The following is a 25,853-nucleotide window of genomic DNA, read 5'->3' as shown; positions in this document are numbered from 1 at the left end:
CAAAGGCATTCCGAATGAAATACCACTGGCGAAGCCGTTTTGTTAACTAGTCACTCATTGGTCGTTCGTAAAATTATCCAATCAAATGAATTCTTATATACACGTTTAGAATAATGGCTGCCAACATGAAACATCTTCTCTTTGCCTGTTCCATATTTGCCGTTTTCTGCATTTGTTCGTCCGCTTCAAAGAAAAAGGAGGTAATATCTTTATGCAAAAACACGTCTCTTGAGAAACTGAAATGCATACACATCTTTGTGGTAATGCATTTGCGAGTTATTCTTCGAATTAGAATCTACCGGTAAAGTGTAAATGTGGCATCCGGTGTAATGTGGCATCTTTCCTGCTTATTTTATCAGTGATCATGTCATTGTTTGATCTAAATTCCGCTCCTCTATAATACAATACTGCTTTCTGTTTGATTGTGTGAGGTCGTTTCGGTACAATGCGTGTGAGGAAATCTTAAACTAAAGATTAATTAGCTATTGCAGTGCTCTCAGAGCTAGCCCGAGAAACTCAGGCCCTGACACCAGACTTTGACATGAAGGCAAATCCTTAAAGTTGTATGGTCTATCTTTTTCGCTCTTTTTGTCATAGAGAAAACTGTGTAAACGTTATACACATTTTACTCTGTCTGTCTGAGGTTTAAACTATCTACTTTTACCACTTTTTGTAAAGTTGCAGCACTGGAAGTATTTTTAATTATAAAAGTATGAAATATATGTGCACTTGAAAAATTGGCTCGAAAGATGCCGAATCATTCTGAACTCTTCCGAACATCATTGCGACAACTCGAAGTATCATGATCTCGAGAGTTGTGAAACCAAGAGAAAACGTTAACAATTTTTCGTAAACAAAACTTGGGTCGACTTCTGCAGACTGGATCTACAAATAACATAGAAAATAATGCTCGCATATTACAATATTTGATACACACAATATTGAATTACGGCAATGTGTGAATTAGATGTTTCAAATACTCGCTAATATTAGCCAGTAGGAAAACGTAAACAAACACATGTGTGCTTAGGCTAGTTACCCGGATTACCACATGTAGGTCGTGTAGACTTCAGTTACATGACACAATTCAAAATTCCGACAAAACCCGAAGGTACTGAACATGGCAATGATTAAAGGCGCTTTATTCAAAACCAGGAATATATGATCCCTAAATTTCGGCTCTCTTATAGGCCGACATATGCTTTTGGGGAGCTAAATCATCAAGTTACATGTCCATGTTCAAATATCAAATGTTTAAGCTTTTGGAGAGCTAAATCATAAAGTTACATGTCCATGTTCAAATATCAAATGTTTAAGTGACATATATATCATTACCATGAAATTACATGAAATATAGCTTTTAAGGGCACAGCCAGATGTGTCAGTAGCCAGATATTTCAATTACCATTAGAATTATGCTTTAAAGTGCAATTTTTGGAAATAACGGAGCCAAATTTTCTGTTTTATTTATTCATTTATTATATTCACACTCTATCCTTGTCCCAATTGAAAACATCCATTTGAGAAGAAAGAAAATTTATTTCTATAATAGATATCCGTTTTTGTTCAGCTGATTATATGGAATGTGGTCTAAATGACTTGAACACTTGCAAATAAAGAGCAATATAGGCTAGCACTGAGCTTCTGCTGAAGCTGTCAGTATGTAGGATTGAATTTTGAAGATTGGGTTTTCTCTTACATTTTCATGCATGTACATTGTACTGTTACCTAAGAAGTGCTTCGCACTTTAATAGTGCCCTTTTGACACGGTGTGCCCTTATAATGTGACTTACTGTGTTGGGTGCTGTATAATGTCTACTCTTTGATAGCATGCTTTAGTGAGATAGCAGTAAATAAAAAGGGTAAGTGTACTATCACAAAGAGACACAACATGAATACATGTAATGTATACACCACAACCTCCCACAACACACACAAAACAAATTACAATATACAGGGGCTGTCTTTGCTGTATATACAATTTTAAGCCAAATCAATATTTTCCACGTAATAAATGAACAGAAGGCATCATTATTTTCTTTCATTTAGATGAAATATTTCATCTCGTTTACTGATATGTTCCGTTCAGTAAATGTAGCCATTCAGTTAATTAATTTATCAATACATTGACAAAAATTATCATCAGGTATTAGAAATTGTACTTATTAGTTCTCTTTGAAGAAATTATTACAGGTACACTTTTTTGAAAAAGTACAAGCATAATCAAACAGAAAATGTGTCTTTTTCATGATTAAATTGAAGTGGATTTATTTATGTGCTATCAACTGGAATTCATGATGGTACCTTTGTATACATAACTACATATATCATATAACCAGTATAACCTTACAAATACAAGTATATTCAAATTTGTGGTATAACTTATATTCATTTTGAAATAAATAAATGAATGAATTTTCTGGATGCCATATGGAACCTTACAATTACTAACATTAAATTGTAATATGGGGGATGAAATTAAAGTAATCCCAACAGTGTGCATGGACAATTAAAATTGTCAATTAAATAACTTGTATTTTTAGATACAGTGTTTATGAAGCTACTTTTGTTCTAGCTAGATTATAGGTTTTACCAGAAATTTATACAATATATTATCTAAATATCTGATTTTACACGTTCATTCACGTAATCACATCCTTTTCTTGGACTAGTATGTATGATGGTCGTATGTATAACTGAGCCAGCATCTTCATTTTGAGGGGAAAAAAACATTATTATAACAATTTATAATTCTCAATTGAAAGAATAGGCGTATTTTGATAAAAAGTAGCTGTAAGTTTATTACCCCCCGCCCAACGAAGTTGGCAGGGGATATACAAATGGGTTCCGTCCGTCCGTCCGTCCGTCCGTACGAATGGTTTCCGGAGGCATAACTCTAAAACCAGTAGAGATATTCCCACGAAACTTCATACACACATTAGTCTTATAGTCTAGTAGTGCCTTTTGCTATTTTTAGGTTTTCATTTTTTGCATTTTTTCCGTAACCATGGAAACATTGTTGAAAATATCATATTTTTGTACCAGGTTCGTTTCCGGAGCATAACTCTAAAACCAGAAGAGATATTTCCATGAAACTTCATAGACACATTGGTCTTATGGTGTAGTAGTGCCTTTTGCTATTTTAAGGTTTTCACTTTTTGTACTTTTTTCTGTAACCATGGAAACATTGCTGAAAATGGCAGATTTTTGTGTAAGAATCGTTTCAGGAGCACAACTCTAAAACCAGCAGAGATATTTCCATGAAACTTCATAGACACATTGTTCTTATGGTCTAGTAGTGTCTTTTGCTATTTTTAGGTTTTCATTTTTTGCACTTTTTCCATAACCATGGAAACATTGCTGAAAATATCATATTTTTGTACCAGGTTCGTTTCCGCAGCATAACTGGAAAACCGGTTGAGATATATGCACGGAACTCCATATGCACATTAGTCTTATGGTCTAGTAGTGCTTTTTGCTATTTTAAGGTTTTCATTTTTTGCACTTTTTCCGTTGCCATAGAAACATTGCTGAAAATATCATGGTAAATGTTACTTTGCAAAACTCCACCCATCTTTGTGTATATATTCTAATATAAATGTCAAGGCTGATACCTGATTCAACAATTGCAGCCCCGCTCTGCTTGAATTATACTCCATCTTTCTTTAGCTCAACTTCCTTTTTCCTGTTTTTTTTCATACACATAAGTCTCCACAATCAAACTTACTTCAGCTTTGATATCCCCATTAGCAGGGGATCTGAATGACTATGTCCTTGTTATTATTATTATTATTATTATTATTATATGAAACAAAACCACATGGGGTCAAGTAGACAGTTAAGACTTTACTAAACTAATCAGGTACAGAGGCTGTCACAGCATGCTATATATATATATATCTATTGAATTGAATGCTATAATGGACCCCCTGGGGTTAAAGAAAATAGGTATACCTTACCTGTGACGCCTGACTGATCATCTCAGGTAAGGTGTCACCTCAAGTGGTGGGATGGGGAATAGGGAGAAAAGGGCCCTAGGCCTAGTGACCATAACGACAGACCTGTGTGCCAAGAGTTTACGTACAGTATACAAGTCATTTATGTATGCTGGTACAGTGCATACCTGTATCCCCATGTACAATGTACAGTACATGTATATCAGTGTATGTGACAGACTTTTGTACCAATTACACATCAATTAAATATGATAACAATTAAATAATTAATATATACACATATGGAGTTATAGAAATCCTTGATATGTATATGATAAAAATATTGTATTTTATGTGTATGTGTAAACACTAAAACACAACATGAATTATATGCGACACTCCACATTATTTTAATGTACATGCAGGTCGATGATCATCACTTTTAGTTAATAATCTTTTAATAAATGCACACAACTTTTGCTGCTTAATTTTGATATAGATTTCATATGTTTATACATATATATATACGGTATATAGAAATAAATCAAAATTTAATATATCAATCAAAATATATTTCAAATATTATGATGTAATATTACATGTGTAGAAATATATGTTTAAACAGAAATAAGGATTTGATTAAAATAATTAGACTCATCAACGTGGTCCGTTATCATATGGAATGATTTCGACAATTTGATTGACTGATCGTCCCAATTGCACAGCTGTTAATTATAAATAACCATATGTCAGAGACATATAAAATCTATATTTGTATGTCTCTGACAGAGTTATTTGGGTACAAAGGAAGCTAATAATAAGAACTTTTTAAGAAATTTCAACTTAATTTATTTCAGTTAAATTGTTGACTCTTGACAAAATGCAAAGTTCTGTAACTTTTCAAAAATCAAAACTCATAGGACACCTGTTCACCTGTATTTTCAAGAATCACAATTTTCATTTCAGTAATACGTTACCATAACTTTAGTATGCAAATACGCTACCTACACCCATCTTTGTAGCCCCAACAAACATAAGATAAGAGAATCCCGTCTCCCTACCGTACCTCATCTCGTACTCGACGAGAGTAACATAGAGTGGTCTCCCTTCCTCTTTCCTTTATGGCGCTACACAGCTCGGACGGCAATTGCATTGTGTCTATTTCGTTTCGCTGTTAGGTCCATTTATTTGACGTTTTAGTCAAATTTTTTTCACACATTCAGTTGTGTGTTTACCCATCTGCCCTGTGTTGTTTTCTTTTTGTACTGTCATTCGTTTTTTTGTGCCTTTTTCGGCCGTTTTTTGACTGTTCCACGTGCTTGCCGGTGTTCCGTGCGATCCGTCATTACTGGTGACGTCTCGCTGTTTCCGGTTTGTTTACGTTTGTTTTTTGTTCGGTTTTTTCGTCGCTGAGGCTTCGTTGCCGTTGTTATTAGGTAAGATTTGTGTCACCTAACACTGTTTTTTACGTGTTTAGCGTGTGTTGCTTATATTTTACGTTTTTGACGTAATTTTCTTACCTTGTTTACGTAATTGTCGTTGTAATGCCTGGTATGTCCCGCTCGGGTCAGCGTCAGGGGTCTGCTCATGGGTGTTCCCATTTCTATGAGGAACGGGACCCACATGATGCATGTCCCCTATGTCGCCCTTGTCATGAGTCCTCTCCTTGTGAACTTTGTCCAGTTGGAGAGGCTCTTGGCCAGGCCGGCATTACACCAAGGCGATCTTCGTCCTCCCGTAAGAGGGATTCGTCCTCATCTTACGGGAGGAGAAGGAAGCAGGCTTCTAGTTCTGTTTCTGTTCCTGTCTCGGTAGTTCCTGTCTCTACAGGTTCTTCTCGAGATCAGGGGGTGGTCCCTCCTGTCCAGGATGTTCCTGGAGTAGGGGAGGGGCAGCCTGACCCTGACGTTTCTCGGTCTAGGGTCGAATTGGCTGGGAATGCTCGTAAGCTTCCATGCTTGCCTTCGGGTAGGGACTACCAGCCGCCGGTCTCTGACGTTGTCAGCGGCTCCGGCATTCCAGGTGGTGTTGCTGTTGGGGGCGGTCTTGATGCCGGACCTATTCGTCCGAGTTTGGGTTCAGGGACTACAGACTTCCTTTCTGGTTTGTCCGTTTCCACTGGGATTAGTGATGCGCAGCTCTCTAATCCCGGCATCAATTCTGGTCCAACTTTCCCTCCCGTCCAGTTACCTGGTCCCGGTCCTATTAGGTCCGCTCCTGAGTGTGCTGGCTCGGTTTTCCCAGGGGGTCATCCTCAGGGTCCTGGGTTTGTTGGTCAGGTGTCCGATTTTCGGTCTCCTTTTCCCCCTGGCTTAGGGTATACGGGTGCCTGCGGGCAACCATCCTTGGGCCCCCCAAACCAGCCTGCGGATGGTTTTGGGTTTCAGCAGCATCCCGGCAGTTATGGGCCTAGCCCATACATGTCCGGGTTTCCACTTGGAGGGAGTGGTGGTCCAACCTCGTCCTTTGGTCAGGTTGGCCAGCCCCAGTCTCAGGCAGGCCAGTTTGGCCAGTTCTGGGGTCACTCCCAACCCACGGGACCTTTTCCGTATTTTCAGGGATACGGTTTTAACCCCATGGCTATTCCTTCTTGGAACCCTTGGGGTTTGGTCTCTCCCTCGCGGAGACCTGTCAGCGGTTCGGTTGCTCCCCCCCAACCTACTGCTGCTTCGGGTGCCATTACGGCCGGTCCTAGAAAGGTTCGCCGGACCTTTAGGACTTCTGCTTCTCGTGCAGTCCCGTTTGTCTCCGAGTCCAAGGGTCGAGCTTCGACCGTTAGGTCGAAGCCCTCAGCTTCTGTGGTTAGGAGTTCGGCTCCTAAACGCCACTTGTTGGAGCCTGCTCAGGAGAGTTTTCCTGAGTCTGTCTCTTTTGCTGGCCCTTTTCTCCCCGTTGGGACCTCGGGTCCAGGCAACGAGGAGGATATGGACTGTGAGGTCGTGGGTTCGGCAGAGGATGATGATGTTGTTCATCTCTCCCCTGGCTGCTCCGATATTGACCAATCTGGTTTGTCGGATGCAGATCCTCAGGTTGAGGATTTCCAGGAGGAGGGTGACCTCGAGGCTGCTGAGGTGGATGCCCAGCAGGTTTTGTCTGGGATGCAGGCCCTTAGGGCCGATGTATCTCGGATTCTCGGGGCGGAGGTTTGCCCACCACCTTCCGCATCATCCATCCCGGAGTCCACCACCCTTTTGGGTTCTTTGGTGGCTCCACGGGCATCTGCTCAGTCAGATCGCTCACTGCCAGAAGGCACTATTGTGTCTTCAGCTCTGGCCACTGCCCAGTCTCGAGTTATGGAGAAGAATTCTTCTTCATCTCGCACGCCTGGGTTTGCCGGGTTGCAGCTCAGTGTTGGTGATTTATCAGAGGTTCAGGCTCTGATTATGCCAGTTTTAGATTCCAGTCCTTCTCCCGCAGGATTCAGTTTCGGGTTAGGAAGCGATTCTCCCTCCTGGGAGGGTCTCAATCTTCCTCGTCCCGATCTTCCTGTAGGAGGTCGTCTGTCCTTCTTCCTCCCAGAGTGGAAGGAAATCACAGAGGACACATGGGCCTTGTCTGTGGTCAAGGAGGGGTTGGGCATTCCCCTCTTGCGGGATCCGCCCTTGGCATCAAGACCTATCTTCTTCCCTCCTCCGGGGGATCCAGAAAAGGCACTTGCCATCCAGGAGGAAGTAAGGACCATGCTTTTAAAGGGCGCGGTCGAGGAGGTGCCTATGGTGGAATGCACTCCGGGCTTTTATTCCAGAATGTTTCTGGTTCGGAAAAAGTCCGGAGCTTGGCGTCCCATCATAGATCTAAGTGCCTTCAACAGGCACGTAGATTCTCCTCACTTCAAGATGGAGACTCCACGGAGCATCATAGCTTCGGTGAGAGAGGGGATGTGGGCTACTTCAGTAGATCTGAAGGATGCCTACTTCCACATTCCCATCAAGAAGTCGGCACGGAAATTCCTCCGTTTCACTTGCAACGGGAAGGTTTTTCAGTTCCGGGCCATGCCTTTCGGGCTCACGACAGCTCCTTTGGTTTTCACCAAGCTGCTGCAGGTTGTCGTGGGGTTTCTGCACTCCAGGGGAATAGATGTTCACATCTATTTCGACGATTCCCTCATGCTCCACCTAGTGCGGGAATCTTTGGTGCAGAACACCCGTCTGGTCCTGAAACTTTTGCTCAAAGTCGGCTTCATTCCTTCCAGAGAGAAGTCCGAGGTCTCCCCTTCTCGAGACTTTGTCTTCCTGGGAAACCGTTTCAACACGGTTCAGGGCATTGCCCTTCCACCTTTGGAGAAGTTCGAGAAGGCCAGAGATCTTGCTCTGACCTTCATCAGTTGGTCACACGTCCAGGTGCGTTGGTTTCTCAGTTTTCTGGGTTATCTCAACTCCCTGGCAGATGTAGTCCCCCTTGGGAAACTTCACATCAGACCTCTCCAGATGTTTCTCCTCGCGAACTGGGTTCCTGCCAGCAGGGAATGGGAGGCTTGGCTTCCTCTCAACCAGTCCGTGAAGGAGTTTGCACGGTGGTGGACTCTCAAAGACAATGTTCTACAGGGGGTTCCGTTGTCCAAGCCAGCTCCCACCATGACCTTGTTCACGGACGCGTCCATGACAGGTTGGGGGGCTTACCTCGATGGCCATTGCCGGTCGGGGGAATGGTCTGGGGATCAGCTCTCCGAGCACATCAATGTGCTGGAGATGAGGGCTGTTCTGTTGGCTTTGCAGGCTTTTCGAAAGATTCTGCATTCCAAGGTGGTTTGTGTGGCTACGGACAACTCTACAGTTGTCGCGTATCTGGAGAGACAGGGGGGGACAAGGTCCCACGTCCTTTGTGCCCTCGCTATCCGTGTTCTTCTTCTCTGTCAGGAAATGCAGTTGACTATTCTAGTCAAGCATCTTCCAGGCAGGTTGAATGTTCTGGCGGATACTCTCTCCAGGCGCTGCCAGCCGGTTCTGACAGAATGGCAACTAAATCCCTCGATCTTCGAGGGCATTTGTCAGGTGTGGGACAGGCCTCATATAGACCTTTTCGCCACTTCCCTGAACAATCAGCTGCCAACCTTTGTCTCTCCGGTGCCAGACCAATTGGCTTGGGCTGTGGACGCGCTATCTCTGGATTGGGAGGGGATGCAGGCTTATGCATTCCCTCCATTCAACCTGGTGGGCAGGGTTCTACAGAAGTTTCGGACGCATCATTGCTCCCTCCTTCTGATAGCGCCCCTGTGGCCGAGACAACCATGGTTTCCGGAGCTATTGTCGTTTCTGGTGGATGTTCCTCTGGTTCTTCCACTTAGATCCAATCTCCTGTGCCAGCCTCGGTCACGGACGATGCATTCACGTCCCGAGATCCTCCACCTTCACGTGTGGAAGCTATCTCAGGAGGCCTCGCTCAGGCAGGCTTTTCTTCGGACGTGTCAGCCCGCATCGCCCGATCAATTAGGTCTTCCTCTTCTGCCGTCTACCAGTCACGCTGGAAGATCTTCTGTGATTGGTGTATCGGCAGGAAGATTGATCCGATCAAGGCTTCTGTCCAGCTGATTGCAGATTTCCTTCTCTATTTATTTAGGGAACGGAATCTTGCCTCTGGTACTATTGCGGGATACTGCACGGCTATTGCCAGTGTACTTTCTTTTCATGATAGACCAGAGGTAGGGTCTTCCACCTCATTGTCTGCTTTGATTAGGGGCTTCAGTCTGGACAGGCCTAGGGTACGGCAGTTAGCTCCACAGTGGAACCTAGCTCTTGTGTTAGAGTCACTGAAGGGGGCTCCTTATGAGCCTTTGGGGTCTGTCTCCCTAAAGTTTTTAACTTTTAAGACTGTCTTCCTGCTTGCCCTTGCCTCAGGCCGTAGGAGGAGTGATATCCATGCTTTGTCTGTTCACTCTTCGTGCCTTCGTTGGGCCAGAGATAGCTCTGCCGTTACCCTTCTCACTGATCCTGCCTTTTTGGCAAAGAATCAGGTTCCTGGTTTTTCGCCCGATCCCATTAGGATTCCTTCCTTGACAGTCTCTGTTGAGTCTGAGGAGAATGATCAGTTGCTGTGCCCTCCTGTCGAGCACTTAGGTTTTACCTTGATAAAACTAGGGGGGGGGGCGAGGTACTCGATCTCGTCTATTCTTGCCCATTAAACAGGGTCAGCAGGATATCTCCTCCCAATCCATTTCCAGATGGATATGTCAGGTGATCAAGATTGCTTATGAGCTATCTAATGATCTATCTCGGGCGAAATGTAAGGTGAGGGCTCATGAGGTTAGAGCCCTTGCAGCTTCTTTGGCTCTCCTAAATGGGTCCTCATTCCAGGACATCATGTCTGCTGCCTTTTGGCGTGGTCAGTCTACTTTCACTGACTTTTACCTCCGGTCCCTGTCCTCTCATTCTGAGGGACTGTTTTCCTTGGGTCCAGTTGTGGCGGCTCAGTCTGTGACTGTTCCTCCGCCCTAGACATGGTATTTATTTTTGGTTTTAACTGTATGCGGGCAGGCATCACGATGGTACTCCTCTTTTCTCTGGGAGGTATTCCATTTTTTATCCCTTTCCTTCGGGGGGTTCCTGGAACCCCTTTTTATTCTCCCTACTGGGGCTTGTCTCCTGGATTTGACGTTTGATTTGGCTGCCTGGCTTCGGACTCTCCACTACGGTAAGACGAATTCGCATACTAAAGTTATGGTAACGTATTACTGAAATGAAATTGAGGTTTTTCAATGTAAAACCAATTTTCATGATGTAATACTTACCATAACTTTATGGAGTCCCACCCTTCTGTTTCCTCCCCTTTCCTCCTCAGCCATTTTGCCCCTGTGGCTCCATAAAGGGTTTTTGAGGAAGGGAGACCACTCTATGTTACTCTCGTCGAGTACGAGATGAGGTACGGTAGGGAGAGACGGGATTCTCAAATCTTATGTTTGTTGGGGCTACAAAGATGGGTGTAGGTAGCGTATTTGCATACTAAAGTTATGGTAAGTATTACATCATGAAAATTGGTTTTACATTGAAAAACCTCAAATTTGTGTTAATTGAACTGGCTTCATAGGTAATTACAGGATTAGGTGAGGGGCAGTCATGCATGACAAGACAGGTGACCCCAGTTAGCTAGGTTATTCAGCGGCATAGCTAGGTCTGGATAGGCCTGCATGCCTGGGGGTCCAGGTGCGAAGCCCCGGTAGGGGGTATTGGGGGCGAAGTCCTCTAGAAGCTGACGGGAAATTGTTACAACGTAGTAACCATTTTACTTCTTTGGTAATTTTTAACGTATATACCAATGGTTAAATGGAGGTCACGCTATTAAGGTGATAACCATGCAAAAATATTTACATTTGGCCACTGTGACTCCCATTACTCTAATGATAATCGTGATCTGCATTATGAGCCAATAAATGCAGCCTAGACTTGGTGTAGTAATATCTATATAAAAGGATGCGAGTCTTTTTCACTGACACCATGTTAGTCCGCACAGGAAAATTGACATTGTAGTTGAATGAACCAGTTTGGTTATGAAACTTGTAAACAAATCTTTTAAATGTCTGGATAATTGAAAGTAAAATGAAAAGCTATTGAAAAACATTGAAATTTTGTTATCTTTTCAATTTTTTATAGGGACTATTTTTATCACATTGAACTTGGCTGTTGAGGTTTAATGGCTAAAGCGGGAAATTCAAATGTTCACTCGCATCTAAATTATGTTTTACTTTGAAGTAGAAAGTAAAATGTAAATATAACAATTAAAGGATTGTTAGATTGCATTTATTGGAGATATAAATGCAATCTTACAAATCCTTTAATTGTTAACTATATACATTGTATACATACTAAACTTCCGTGACAAGTGCTCGAACAAAAAACACGGATTTTGGCTGTAAATATTTAATTAGTAAGTAATGGGAGAATTTTGTTTTATTTTAAATAATGAAAAACTTATGGAGAATATCTTAAACAAAATTAAAATTAAGTTTACGTGTTGGTTTGTTTATGACAGCGAGTCAAAGACCACTATCAAAATGGTGGAAATTGCGTAAGAAGGGACCAGTCCTCGACCACCTCAATAAAAAAAAATATTGTATTAATGACCTATTTTTCTACTTATTCTGTTATATTTCTAACAATTACAACAACAAAAATTCTTTTCTAAATAAAAAATCTGTTCATATTCGACAAAAATAAAAGTCAACTATTTCGTGACACCGGAAATCACGGATTAACACACGTTTTAACGGGGCGGGAAGTGAACCAAAATTGATCAATTCACTTTTTCGTTACTAAGGCCAAGAACATGTTGCGATTGCTTTAATTAAGTTGTTTTGCTATCATTTTAAAGATGATTATATGTTTTTAGAATATTTCTAACTTTTCATGCGATGTTGTTTATTTGGTATTCGTAAGTGTTTCCCGATTCAAAATCCACAATTGCTTGAGGGATTTTGGTGAAGAAGTCTTTTTCTTTAGTTTAAGTCTAATATTGTCTTCGATAAAATTCAAACATAGTTAACAACTTGGTAACCGGAAATATATAGACTATTTTAATAAATTTCCAGAATGGCCAATCTTCAAGTCTTTCAAATGTGCACAAAGTTATGTCAGGCATACAATTGGGCATATCATATGTATTTATACATAATTTATATTCTGCAGCGTTACGTGTATTCAAATGTGTTTTTTTCTGACTGTTCAAAAATGTAAGTCAGATTATTTTTTGCATGCTTGAGCATGCAAGCATGCACGGGCGCTACGCCACTGTTATTGCCCCAGGCCTGGGGCCTGGCCAGTACAGGTAAAATTCACCAAGCGACTTATGAGGGTATAATAAAAGTGTAATAGCCAAAACTGCTAAATGTAAAAAATATGACATTCTAAATGTGAAATAAAGTAGCTGTTAATTTCTAGAATGGCAAAAACAAAGATATATGATTCAAATAAATAAATAATAAAATCAATTTTTTTTTTATTAAATACATGAAATAAATTAAAATAAATATAGCTATTTATATCTAGAATACCTAATATTTGATCTGAGTAATAAATTTAAATGTAGCTATAAGTAAATGTATTATAACAAGTATAAAATATTTTATCCTAATAAATAAATAAATTCATTTATTTTCTGAAAAAATTATCTAAAGAAAAGATGCATGTGGTCAAGCCATATTGCAGCTTACGGTATAGTCTTTACTTTAATATTAAAACTCATATTAGGCTAAATTACTCAGATGAAACCCATATATAATAATGTACACCAATAAAAGTAACCATTTTATTTAATAAATTAATTATTTACATATATAAACTCACTTAGTTATGCTACTTTTTAAATACAGAGTACATTTGGTAATTCATCTGAAATAATGAAAAGATATTTAAAACCATTCAATGAAAATATATACATGAACAGATTGTACATGTACAATTTATGCAATAAGTAGGAGTATCAGATTCATTTATCTTGTGCACTGCGATGTGAACTCTAGTGCACTACAGTGTTAACTCTAGTGCACTACGTTGTTAACTCTAGTGCACTACAATGTGAACTCTAGTGCACTACGATTTTAACTCTAGTGCACTACGATGTTAACTCTAGTGCACTAGCTAGTGAACCGGAGTTAACTTTACTTGTGCACTCCAGTGCACTTCACTACCAAGTTTAGCTTGCTCCCAACTGTATGTAACTAGAGTTCCATGCACACATACACAATTGAGACTTTTTCTTTGAGGGATGTGAATAGGCGAATTGCCGGTTCTCAATGACGTAAGCGATTTTCTTTGCAAACACCTAAGCGGCAACCGGAACAACCGGACAAGTTACCGAAGCGGCTATATTATAAGAAGTGCTTACTTCTATGAAATACGATTCTTTTTTAATTTAATAATGAGATAAGACGTCATTTCTTGAATTATTAACGTCACAAATACAACACAAATCAGTAATTATTTGAAAATTAAAGGGATGGATTTATTTATTTAAAACTTAGCTAACGTTAGTCTCCAGTACATGAGCATTATGAGCAAAAACTATTCAATAGCAGACAAAACCACGGCGGCTATGTGCATATTTGGAAGTTAAAGTGTATATGAACTACATACAGGAAATATGAAAACAAAGATTGTTGATTATAAAGAGGCATTGTTCGACTCGCGATGTCGGCCCGTCTCGTCTTAGTATAGAGGTAACCATTTTCAAAGTAACGTTAGACTAAAAATAAATGTCAAATATGAGGTTTCTAAATACATGTGTTTATATACTGTACATCTAATATATAAATGATCTACAATGTATTTGTGAAAAAGCAGTTTGTAAAATCCAATAAATAATCTATTACATGACAGCAAAGTTGCATAGTCGTGCGATTTGCAAATTTTAGTAGGAATTTCCCGATTTTTATAGAGCGCATATTGGAGGATAAACTTCTACCGTGGAACATCTTTTTTCAATGAAATAAAATAGACATTATTTATCCTATTACAGATTGATAACTGTACATGCTTGCATGTATAAAGTAATGCAACTGTATGTACAATAATGTATATTGTAATTACTATGGGAACAATGGGAGAATGCACAAATAATAAAAATCACAAATAAGGAAGAAAATATTTATGTAAAAATAAGGAATCTCTTTGCTTAGTGCGTTGACATAACGTTCGTGTACATTTATTTTGCTAGTTTACTTAGCACTTTAAATCAACTTAGAATTTTTTTATTATCTTCAGATCATCAGCTTATCAATCGAAGTTCTTATTGAGATTTTACTTAAAACGTATACTGATGCCCAGACACAAACAGTGACAATCTAAGGGGCCGAACACATCTACATCTCCCCAGCAAATTATGAATGTTACGCATTTAATCCTTTCTCTAGCAACTTCCTGGTATTTTGAGATCAAAGTTACTTACTTCGTATTGAAAATGTAATCTGCATTAAGTTTAATAATTACAGGTGAAACATCATTTCTCGGCAATATAATTGACACTCTAGATACTTGTACCACGGTTAGAGACATTTTGGGTGATCGAAGTACATGTACAAGTTTACCGTATGTATCACTTAATTATCATTGGCACTATTTGCGATTCAGGTAAAACAATTAGAACTTATGGATTCCATGTATAAATGTAATCAATAGACGTTCTATTAATTCTAAAATGAACATAAAAATTCTTTTATACGCTTCTGAATCTACATCGTTAAATACTTAAAGTTGAACTTTTATTATCAATTCAGATAATTCGATATAAAGAACAAGTTAATAAATTATATGTTTAAAAATATGCCTGCGTCAATTTGATTTCATGTGCCGGGCATAGCGCTATTTATTTCGCTATACCTGCCGATATCAACAGTTTTTAAAAATATTTTTATACTATATATTAGACAAAAAAAAGAGTTAAAAAGCCTAATAATATAGGCAAGTTTTCGAACTAAGCGCCCCTTATAACATTCAATATGTTTAGCATACAATAGGCTTATAAACGGTGACATAAAAGCTGATAAAAATACAGATGAAAATATATATAAGCACTGTAAAGATTAAGCTGAATCCAATAGGCCTAAATAAAACGTTTCGCTATGTCCGGCACAGGCTGCATGTGCGCGTGATAAATTCGGATTTATCGCTAAATGAATATGTTGACAGCCTTTGCACATATCTCTCAGCTTGATTTAAAGCACTCAACAACTAAATACAAGCAAATACATTTTGATTTTAGCGAACACAGCAACTCAACTGAGCTCACTTTCTTATTTGAGTAATAGTAAAGGCCAACTTTTTGTCCGGTGGAACTCTTTTGTTTTTCAAGGGAGATCACTCTAATCGCTAACCTATTGGAAACCGGCAAATGGTCTATTCTAGCTATTATATCAGCATGTAGCCACTTTTAAGGGCCAAATAAAGTCAGAAGCTCCTACAAATTTTTGCATTGTTTTCCCCAATTCTTTTTTTGTGAAAATAATCTTAGATAGTTAAAGAATCTCAAAGCATTTCAAGGAAGAAGAAAAAAATGTTGTATTTTAAATTTCCTTATCAACTCTGTCCACACTTTGTATTCTTTCTGGATTCTGTCCTTGAAATAGTTATTAGTCTCACCTTGGAAGATTTTAAGAAAATGCTTGTAATATTATCAGAAGATATACTGGATCACAAGGAGACAAATGTCACATATACACAGACATATTGTAGTTACCAACTTACCATTAAAATGACCATAAACATTTAGAAATAGCTAAAATTCTCTGTTTGAAGCAATAAAACCTTTCGTTTTGGAAATAAAGGATTGAGAATGATGGATGAAATAGCAGAGATATTTTATGTGTATCCCTGGGTCTATAGAAATATAACAGCACTACATGTATTTGTTTCAGTGGATGTTGTATTGGATAAAGTTATCACTATAGTCAGTTTTCCATTAAAATCATTCTATCCTTTGATACCATTGATACTACAGAATATTTATATATATATTTACCATTTATATATATATTTACCATTAGAAACTAGGGGAAACATCAGCGAATGTGCCCTGCTGACTGTACCCTGCTGTACTGTACCAGTAATATTGGCCTGTTGACCTGTAGTCACAGCTGGACCTTGTAATTGTTTGACCTTAGTAGTAAGGTCACAGTAGTAGACAGAATTCAGACTCCAGGCCTATTGGCTGGTATGAGGTGTCTTATAAAAGTTTTTAACATAAAGGAATTTGTAGCAAGATGGTTGATCCCAGACAATATTTTATTTATAAAGGTTGAGGCATATTCATAAAATGTAAAGTAACACACTGCATACTTGCCAACCCTCCCTATTTTGGAGGGAGACTCCCGATTTTGAACCCCCTTTTTTGGCCATTTTAGCAAGTCCAATTTCTTTAATATTCCAAATGTTAAACATCTGATTATACCATCAGAAAGAACAGGTAAAAATATGCAAAAATCAACTTTTAATTTCTTCATAGGGGGTTACTAAGTACACTTTCTTGAGGCTCAAAGTTTAAATACATGAAATTACCCCCATGGGAATTTCAAAAAGTTGGCAAGTATGACACTGCTGTACATATTATACAAATGTTTGTATTTCAACCATTAGAATAAAATAATTAGTTATGAAATTAAAGAAAATTTCACCTTGATGAGTATTTGTATGAGCATAATATTAATGTATTATTAACCAAGGCATGTAGACAGGTGCTTTTAGAGATATATGTTGATTAGTATGTTTCAATGTACAGGTAATCTTTATTCTAGCATGTATTGAATTGACAACATCAATAATTAATATACTGGTATATAATGATGATGATTATTAAATTACTATAAATTCTGTAATTGTTATAGTACTAGCTAAAATATTTGTACAGATACTGTGGTAGATATATGATTTTATTCATTTACCTTGCATAAATGTCTAAAGGTGCCAAAAAGTACATTAAATGCTTACAGTAAAAAATTGTACATCACATAACCTGTGCATAACTAATATTGATATTGTTAACTTAGCCAGTTGTTCAAGGCTGGTTAATGAGTGTACAATGTATGTAAATATTTTATACCCGAGTCTTTGGGGTAACTACGGTAATTTTGGACTTTTAATCATGTAAAACATTCCCTTGCATGTCTGGTTTGGCCACATAATGTAGATTGGGCTGTTATTACTGTATCAGATATTACCAGATAACGCTATAGGAATAATTAGGTCCTAATGATGATAGGTTTGTGACTGACTCAGTCACGTCTTATCACACACGTGCACCACCTCTCTAGTTCCTGTATCACTGGGACACTTGTAATTATAGTAACTGTATATAATACACATACCCAACATTTTATCCACTTCTCTTATCATTTCCTATACCAGGGCTAGGCCTTTGTCTTCTATGATTTTCTATTGTCTGGTTTATGAATGAGGACTAGAGACAATATAAATTACAAAACGTTTTGATCTATGAGTTAAATTTTTTTAATATTTTTTTTTTATAATTTTTTTTAATTTTTTTTCCAATTTCATTGATACATAATATCTCATTCACACATCATCGTCCTCATCCTCATCAATCAATTCACATCATTCTCATCATCAATCATCCTTACAAAACAATAATTATCCTCACAAATACATCAATATTGAACACAAACAATACATTATATCATCATCATCATCATGATATCATCATCATCATCATCAATCATCAATATTTGAAAAATGAAAGTTGGAGACATACTCTCTTTAATTTTTGTTTTGAACATTGATACACATATTTTCTGTGAGTTCAAAGTCCTATTTCGTTATAAGAAATTCTGTTTATATTTTAGTGAAGTTTGGGGCCTGTTCTTTTCATTAATTTCATGATTCTTTAGTCTGTTTCCGTTCTGATTACTTCTCTTACCACTTGTCTCACACTTATAACACTTGATTGGGATTCTCACTTCCTTTCCTTTTCCTACTATTATCTTTAAGTGTTTGTGAATCCCAAATTTAATTCATTTTCTTCTCTTTCCATTCTTTTCTAAGATAACTAAGTTAAAATTTGAGAGTGAGACTGCTTTGGAATTAGTTAATCTCCTTGTCAACTATGTTCACCATTTCATCATTTCATTAGTTTACAATAGGAATAGGTGGGAGAAAATCTATAGGTGATGCTAGTTAGGATTGTTCTTGTTGAGGAATGAGGACTCAACAAGTTGTAAAAGTTTGAGAATAATTGATTATACACAGTGTTATGTACCTTTGGGAATCTGCTCACAATGTCACAAACTTTAATGAGTTGAAGGTAACAAGCTAATTATCGATTATATGATTCAACAACCATATATATACATATGAATTTCTAGTTTATGTTATGAGTGTTAGAAAGATGGAAAAGCATTATGAAGAAGTAATCTATCAAATGAGTTTTAATATATGGTTAATTTAAAATTAATTTTTTTATGTCCGGTTTTGTGTTTTACACATGCATAATCTGGGACATTATACAATGTCAATGTATATAATATCTATGAGTTATCTCCCCTTTAATGATCAATTATTTCACAATTGACATTTCATTTACCGGGTATTATTAAATTTTCAAAAATTATAACGTTGGTTTGATGTATGGTATAAGCTATAAAGAATAACTCAGTAATATAAAATGGGTTCATTGCTTTTAGACGGCTACACTATTTTGTACTGAAATCTATACACACATTTATGTTCAGACTATCATACTGGCTGTATTTTCTAGTTTTCTCCAGTTAGCTTAACCATTGATGATATGCTTATGTTCATGGTTGATGTTAGGAGTGCTAAAACATGGTTGTGTAGAACTTCTTAGGGAAGACAAACGAAAACCACATGTACAAAATGTTTGTTAGTTTGTATACACCACGGATAAACAGTAAAAATAGCTCATTCATTATCAATAACAAAGCAGAAACATAGGATTAAGGAAGCAGGATGTATCATTAAGGTGCAGATGCTTTTAGGATCCTTTTAACCTATTAATTTCCAGCTACAGTCAGTGTACATATTTATTTACAGTTATATGAGTAGGCCGGTGTAACACTTCACATGCAGAACATTTATTACACAGTAAACAGGTTGGTGCTAGTTGAATGCATTATGTGATACATTGTACATACCTCAGTATAGCTTTTCTCCCTCTCTGTCTCTCACCAAGCTGTCAAACTAGTTACCATTGCTGCACTCAACAATATTTGTTACATATCATAAAAGGTATGAAATTCCAAACTTTGGATCAAATTTTCTCTTATTCCCACAAAGATAACCAGATTTAGATAATGTTATAATTACCATCGAATAAATTAATTGAAAATAAAATAATTAGAAATTCTAATGACCAATTAGTAATGTATGTGTTCAGTTTTGGATGTGATGTTTTGATTGTATGAGTCTATAATACTCCCTTGTCTGTGATGTACGTATCTCACTACAGACAGTGATTCCTTGGCATGTGTGCACTTAAGATTAGTTAATGATCTCTCCTGTTACAGAAGAGGAACCCTGCTGATTATTATAACACAACTGTATTGTTTTACCTGAGAGATTTGCCATACTAATTATAACGAGCTGTAGATCTAAGACAAAAGGTCTAGTGAGTTGGGGATTTAATTGGAAAAGTATGTTATGCATAGCAATATGTTGTTAGTGCTACACTCCTACAGCTTGTTCCTGGTTATTATAGGTTTCTAGTGATGGAGTGTCTATATCCGAGCTCAAATTAGTTGTGTTCATGATGTTCATAATCTATACACATAGAGAGAGAGGTAGAGCTTTCATCTTCATCATTTCATAGTATGTAATTTATCCCACATCCATGTTCAGAAACCATGTGATTTGACTCTTTGTAATTTTAAAAACTAGGTAAAAATATGTTTTTTATCCAATAATTTCCTTCAATTTCATATTGCTTAGCTTGCAAGCTTTTTATGGGTACATATGTAGATAAAGTTTTCAGTCGCAGTACAGGTGGGGATCATGGTGACTGAAAAGATGAAGTATACAAAAAAATGTGATTTGCTTCTATCTGTTACCTATGGGTTGCAAAGTCATCACCAGCTTTCTGACATCGTGCTCAAGGTCAATGATTTTTCTTAATGAGTATGACCATATAGCTATTTATTAAAAGGAAGTATAACAAAGTTTTTATTACACAGCATACTAGTATTATATTTGGTTGTTTCATTCAACATTTATATTGGTCCTAGCTTGCACTTGATTTTGTGTAAATGTATTCCAATGATTAATTTAATTTACTTGTATTACTAGTTCTGATCTTATCAGACAAATGTATAGATGGAATGTAAGATGTCTGATAAAACAATTATCAGGGATAGAGCAGTTATCTCCTCTTGTCGAAAGTGAGTGCTACATACATTTATGTATTGGATAAGATTATGTTTATTTCTCTCTCTATTACAATTCTTGTGCAAAAAGAGTCAAATGCCAAATCAAATATCTTTTAATCACTTCCACCTTAATGCATTAGAATATTTGCAAGTTGGTTGTTTATTTTTCTTTAATTCAGCAGATCAAGTATTCTTAGATTTGGCTTGAAAGGCAACTGTATTTTCAGCATTCCATACGTTTCGCACAGAAAAAGTATTACCTGAATAATTGCCTATCTGGTAACAAAACTGAATGTAATTGAACACAATAAATTAGAATTCATGGATTTGTCACAAACTTTTACATCAGCATTAATATTGCACCTTGTTACACTATTCCTGGATTATTATATCATTGAATTGCTGAAACAATTTACTTCTCTTCAAAGTATTTTAACGTATATAAACTCAAAAGAGAACTGTATGTTTAGAAATCTGTCTATATAATATGAATTGGATTTAGCCTGGTAGTTCTCTTGATCTTCCAAGGTTACGTGTCAGTGAAAATAGTGGTCATTATAAGGTCTGGAAGCCAGTCTGTAGAATTTGCTATAAAAGAACACTCAAAAACTGATGGATTCACTGCAGACGAATAATGAATAGGTATAGCTGCTAGAATATGCATGTTTTGTGCTTGGTACAGGAATGGATGTCGTTCAAAATACATGTTTTACCTTAAAATGAATGTAAACAAGGCTTTCATGAAACTTTCATCTCACAGTGCTTTAATGGAAACTTAAAAAAAATCTCTATATGGTGTGATATGCATTATCCTTGGATGTGAATGTACATTATCGCAATGTGTTTAGTCTGATATGGGGGGGATATATCAGACAGACAGTAACATTGACATTACAGTATATGTAAACTCAAAAACATGTAATATCGGAAATGGTTTTTGAGAATGGCGGTATTGATGAAAAAGATCGGCCCATCAGATAGTGAAGGAACATAGAGAGTGAATATAGAGTCAGAACCTAGCCACAATGTTTTCACACATTTTCATCGATCAGTGTTAAAATCCTGATCCACTATAGCTACATGGGATTATTTTATAATTGAGTCATTTACTTCATCAGCAGGACGTTTTGTAGAATCAATAACTGATATTCTGTGTGATGGAATGAACTTTGTTTTGAAATCCATATAAAGATTTATTGTTCCAATATGTCTGTGTGGGTCGGTGTCATCGTTTGTCACTGTCTACTAATGAATATTATCACAGTAATGCCATGTGTAACTTCCTCTGACAGTGTGACCCCTATTCATGTGAACTCTCACCCTGTCACCTCTGACCTTATGAACTCCTCTGATCCTCAGGTGGACACAGTCGGTGAGAAGGTCCAGCAGCTGAGTGACTGGAACAACAAGAAGTCCATCATCCGTCTGAATGGAGACAAGTTCAAACAATATGTGAAATCTGGTCCAAAGAACTACTCGGTGGTGGTGATGTTGACCGCTCTACAGGCACAGAGACAATGCTCCGTGTGTAGGTCAGTAGTCATATATCAAAGTTCAGAAATAATTTACAACTTCATTTGTAGTATTTTTTCTTTCTTTTCATTTGTAATCTGTTTTGTTATATATATATTCTTTGTGTTTATTCTTTATTGGCATTATAATATATATTGCTGTGTGGTAATTCTTTTTTCTTCTCTTTGTAGACAAGCCAATGACAAGTTTACTATTTTCTTATCTTTGCAGACAAGCAAATGACGAGTTTACTATTTTCTTATCTTTGCAGACAAGCCAATGACAAGTTTACTATTTTCTTATCTTTAAAGACAAGCCAATGAAGAGTTTACTATTTTCTTATCTTTGTAGACAAGCCAATGACGAGTTTACTATTTTCTTATCTTTGTAGACAAGCCAACGACGAGTTTACTCTTTTCTTAACTTTGTAGGCAAGCCAATGACAAGTTTACTATTTTCTTATCTTTGTAGACAAGCCAATGACAGTTTACTATTTTCTTATCTTTGTAGACAAGCCAATGACAAGTTTACTATTTTTCTTATCTTTGTAGACAAGCCAATGACAGTTTACTATTTTCTTATCTTTGTAGACAAGCCTATTTCTTATGAGCAAGCCATTTACTATTTTTCTTATCTTTGTAGACAAGCCAATGACGAGTTTACTATTTTCTTATCTTTGTAGATAAGCCAATGACGAGTTTACTATTTTCTTATCTTTGTAGATAAGCCAATGACAAGTTTACTATTTTCTTATCTTTGAGACAAGCCAATGACGAGTTTACTATTTTCTTATCTTTGTAGACAAGCCAATGACGAAGTTTACTATTTTCTTATCTTTGAGACAAGCCAATGACGAGTTTACTATTTTTACTTATCTTTGTAGACAAGCCAATGACGAGTTTACTATTTTCTTATCTTTGTAAAGACAAGCCAATGACAAGAGTTTACTATTTTCTTATCTTTGCAGACAAGCCAATGACGAGTTTACTATTTTCTTATCTTTGTAGACAAGCCAATGACGAGTTACTATTTTCTTATCTTTAGAGTTTACTATTTTCTTATCTTTAAAGACAAGCCAATGACAAGTTTACTATTTTCTTATCTTTGTAGACAAGCCAATGACGAGTTTACTATTTTCTTATCTTTGTAGACAAGCCAATGACGAGTTTACTATTTTCTTATCTTTGTAAAGACAAGCCAATGACGAGTTTACTATTTTCTTATCTTTGCAGACAAGCCAATGACGAGTTTACTATTTTTGTAGACAAGCCATGACTTTTATATTTTCTTATCTTAGACAAGCCAATGACGAGTTTACTATTTTCTTATCTTTGTAGACAAGCCAATGACGAGTTTACTATTTTCTTATCTTTGTAGACAAGCCAATGACGAGTTTACTATTTTCTTATCTTTGTAGACAAGCCAATGACGTTTACTATTTTCTTATCTTTGTAGACAAGCCAATGACGAGTTTACTATTTTCTTATCTTTGTAGACAAGCCAATGACGAGTTTACTATTTTCTTATCTTTGTAGACAAGCCAATGACGAGTTTACTATTTTCTTATCTTTGTAGACAAGCCAATGACGAGTTTACTATTTTCTTATCTTTGTAGACAAGCCAATGACGAGTTTACTATTTTCTTATCTTTGTAGACAAGCCAATGACGAGTTTACTATTTTCTTATCTTTGTAGACAAGCCAATGACAAGTTTACTATTTTCTTATCTTTGCAGACAAGCCAATGACGAGTTTACTATTTTCTTATCTTTGTAGACAAGCCAATGACGAGTTTACTATTTTCTTATCTTTGTAGACAAGCCAATGACGAGTTTACTATTTTCTTATCTTTGTAAGACAAGCCAATGACGATCTATTTTCTTATCTTTGTAGACAAGCCAATGACAAGTTTACTATTTTCTTATCTTGTAGACAAGTTTGACGAGTTTACTATTTTCTTATCTTTTTAAGACAAGCCAATGACGAGTTTATATTTTCTTATCTTTGTAGACAAGCCAATGAAGAGTTTACTATTTTCTTATCTTTGCAGACAAGCCAATGACGAGTTTACTATTTTCTTATCTTTGAAGACAAGCCAATGATGAGTTTATTAGTTTCTTATCTTTGAAGACAAGCCAATGATGAGTTTATTATTTTCTTATCTTTGTAGACAAGCCAATGACGAAGTTTACTATTTTCTTATCTTTACAGAACCAGCCAATGGACGAGTTTTACTATTTCTCTTATCTTTGAAGACAAGCAATGACAGTTTACTATTTTCATTATCTTTACAGACAAGCCATATGATGAGTTTATTAGTTTCTTGGATCTTGAAGACAAGCCAATTGTCGAGTTTATTATTTTCTTATCTTTGTAGACACAGCCCAATGACAAGTTTTTCTAATTTTTTCTTATCCTTTACAGACAAGCCAATGATGAGTTTTATTAGTTTCTTATCCTTTGTAGACAAGCCTCAGCCAGATGACAGAGTTTACTATTTTCTTATCTTTGTAGACAAAGCCAACGACGAGTTTACTATTTTCTTATCTTTACAGACAAGCCATTGAGAGTTTATATTTTCTTATTCTTGAAGAACGCAATGATGAGTTTATTAGTTTCTTATCTTTGAAGGACAAGCACAATGAAGAGTTTATTAATTTTCTTCTCTTTGTAGACAAGCCAATGACGAGTTTACTATTTTCTTATCTTTGTAGACAAGCCAATGACGAGTTTACTATTTTCTTATCTTTGTAGACAAGCCAATGACGAGTTTACTATTTTCTTATCTTTGTAGACAAGCCAATGACGAGTTTACTATTTTCTTATCTTTGTAGACAAGCCAATGACGAGTTTACTATTTTCTTATCTTTGTAGACAAGCCAATGACGAGTTTACTATTTTCTTATCTTTGTAGACAAGCCAATGACGAGTTTACTATTTTCTTATCTTTGCAGACAAGCCAATGACGAGTTTACTATTTTCTTATCTTTGTAGACAAGCCAATGACGAGTTTACTATTTTCTTATCTTTGTAGACAAGCCCAATGACGAGTTCACTTTTTTCTTTTATTTGTAGACAAGCCAATGCGAGTTTTACTATGTTCTTATCTTTGTATAGCAAGCCAATGACGAGTTTTACTATTTTAACTTATCTTTGTAGGACAAGCAATGACAATGTATACTATTTTTGAGTTATCTTTGTAAAAGACAAGCCAATGACGAGTTTAACTATTTTCTTATCTTTTGTAGACAAGCCAATGACGAGTTTAACTATTTTCTTCATCTTTGTAGACAAGCCAATGACGAGTTTACTATTTTCTTATCTTTGTAGACAAGCCAATGACGAGTTTACTATTTTCTTATCTTTGTAGACAAGCCAATGACGAGTTTACTATTTTCTTATCTTTGTAGACAAGCCAATGACGAGTTTACTATTTTCTTATCTTTGTAGACAAGCCAATGACGAGTTTACTATTTTCTTATCTTGTAGACAAGCCAATGACGAGTTTACTATTGTCTTATTTGTAGACAAGCCAATGACGAAGTTCTCATATTTTCTTATCTTTTGTAGACAAGCCAATGACGAGTTTACTAT

The 25,853-nt window shown here is 36.8% G+C and overlaps 1 protein-coding gene across 1 annotated transcript; it reads left to right on the top strand.

Moving 5' to 3' along the window:
- Positions 1 to 66: 66 nt before the first annotated feature.
- On the top strand, positions 67 to 22,651 carry LOC138327114 (magnesium transporter protein 1-like). Its single transcript, XM_069273098.1, has 3 exons — positions 67 to 200; positions 22,108 to 22,280; positions 22,612 to 22,651. The coding sequence occupies exons 1-3, from the start codon at positions 114 to 116 to the stop codon at positions 22,649 to 22,651; spliced, it is 300 nt and encodes a 99-aa protein (XP_069129199.1). The 5' UTR covers positions 67 to 113.
- The last annotated feature ends 3,202 nt before the right edge of the window (positions 22,652 to 25,853 follow it).

Source organism: Argopecten irradians, chromosome 7, assembly GCF_041381155.1.
Source record: "Argopecten irradians isolate NY chromosome 7, Ai_NY, whole genome shotgun sequence".
Lineage (NCBI taxonomy): Eukaryota > Metazoa > Mollusca > Bivalvia > Pectinida > Pectinidae > Argopecten > Argopecten irradians.
The sequence above is the reverse complement of the archived record's forward strand: the minus strand, read 5'-3'. Positions and strand labels throughout refer to the sequence as shown.

Excerpts from the sequence above, each read along its gene's own strand:
- LOC138327114 (XM_069273098.1), top strand. The coding sequence starts at position 114 with ATGGCTGCCAACATGAAACATCTTCTCTTTGCCTGTTCCATATTTGCC. Across the intron at positions 201-22,107 it reads CCGCTTCAAAGAAAAAGGAG|GTGGACACAGTCGGTGAGAA; the intron begins GTAATATCTTTA and ends TCTGATCCTCAG. Across the intron at positions 22,281-22,611 it reads AGACAATGCTCCGTGTGTAG|ACAAGCCAATGACGAGTTTA; the intron begins GTCAGTAGTCAT and ends TTATCTTTGTAG.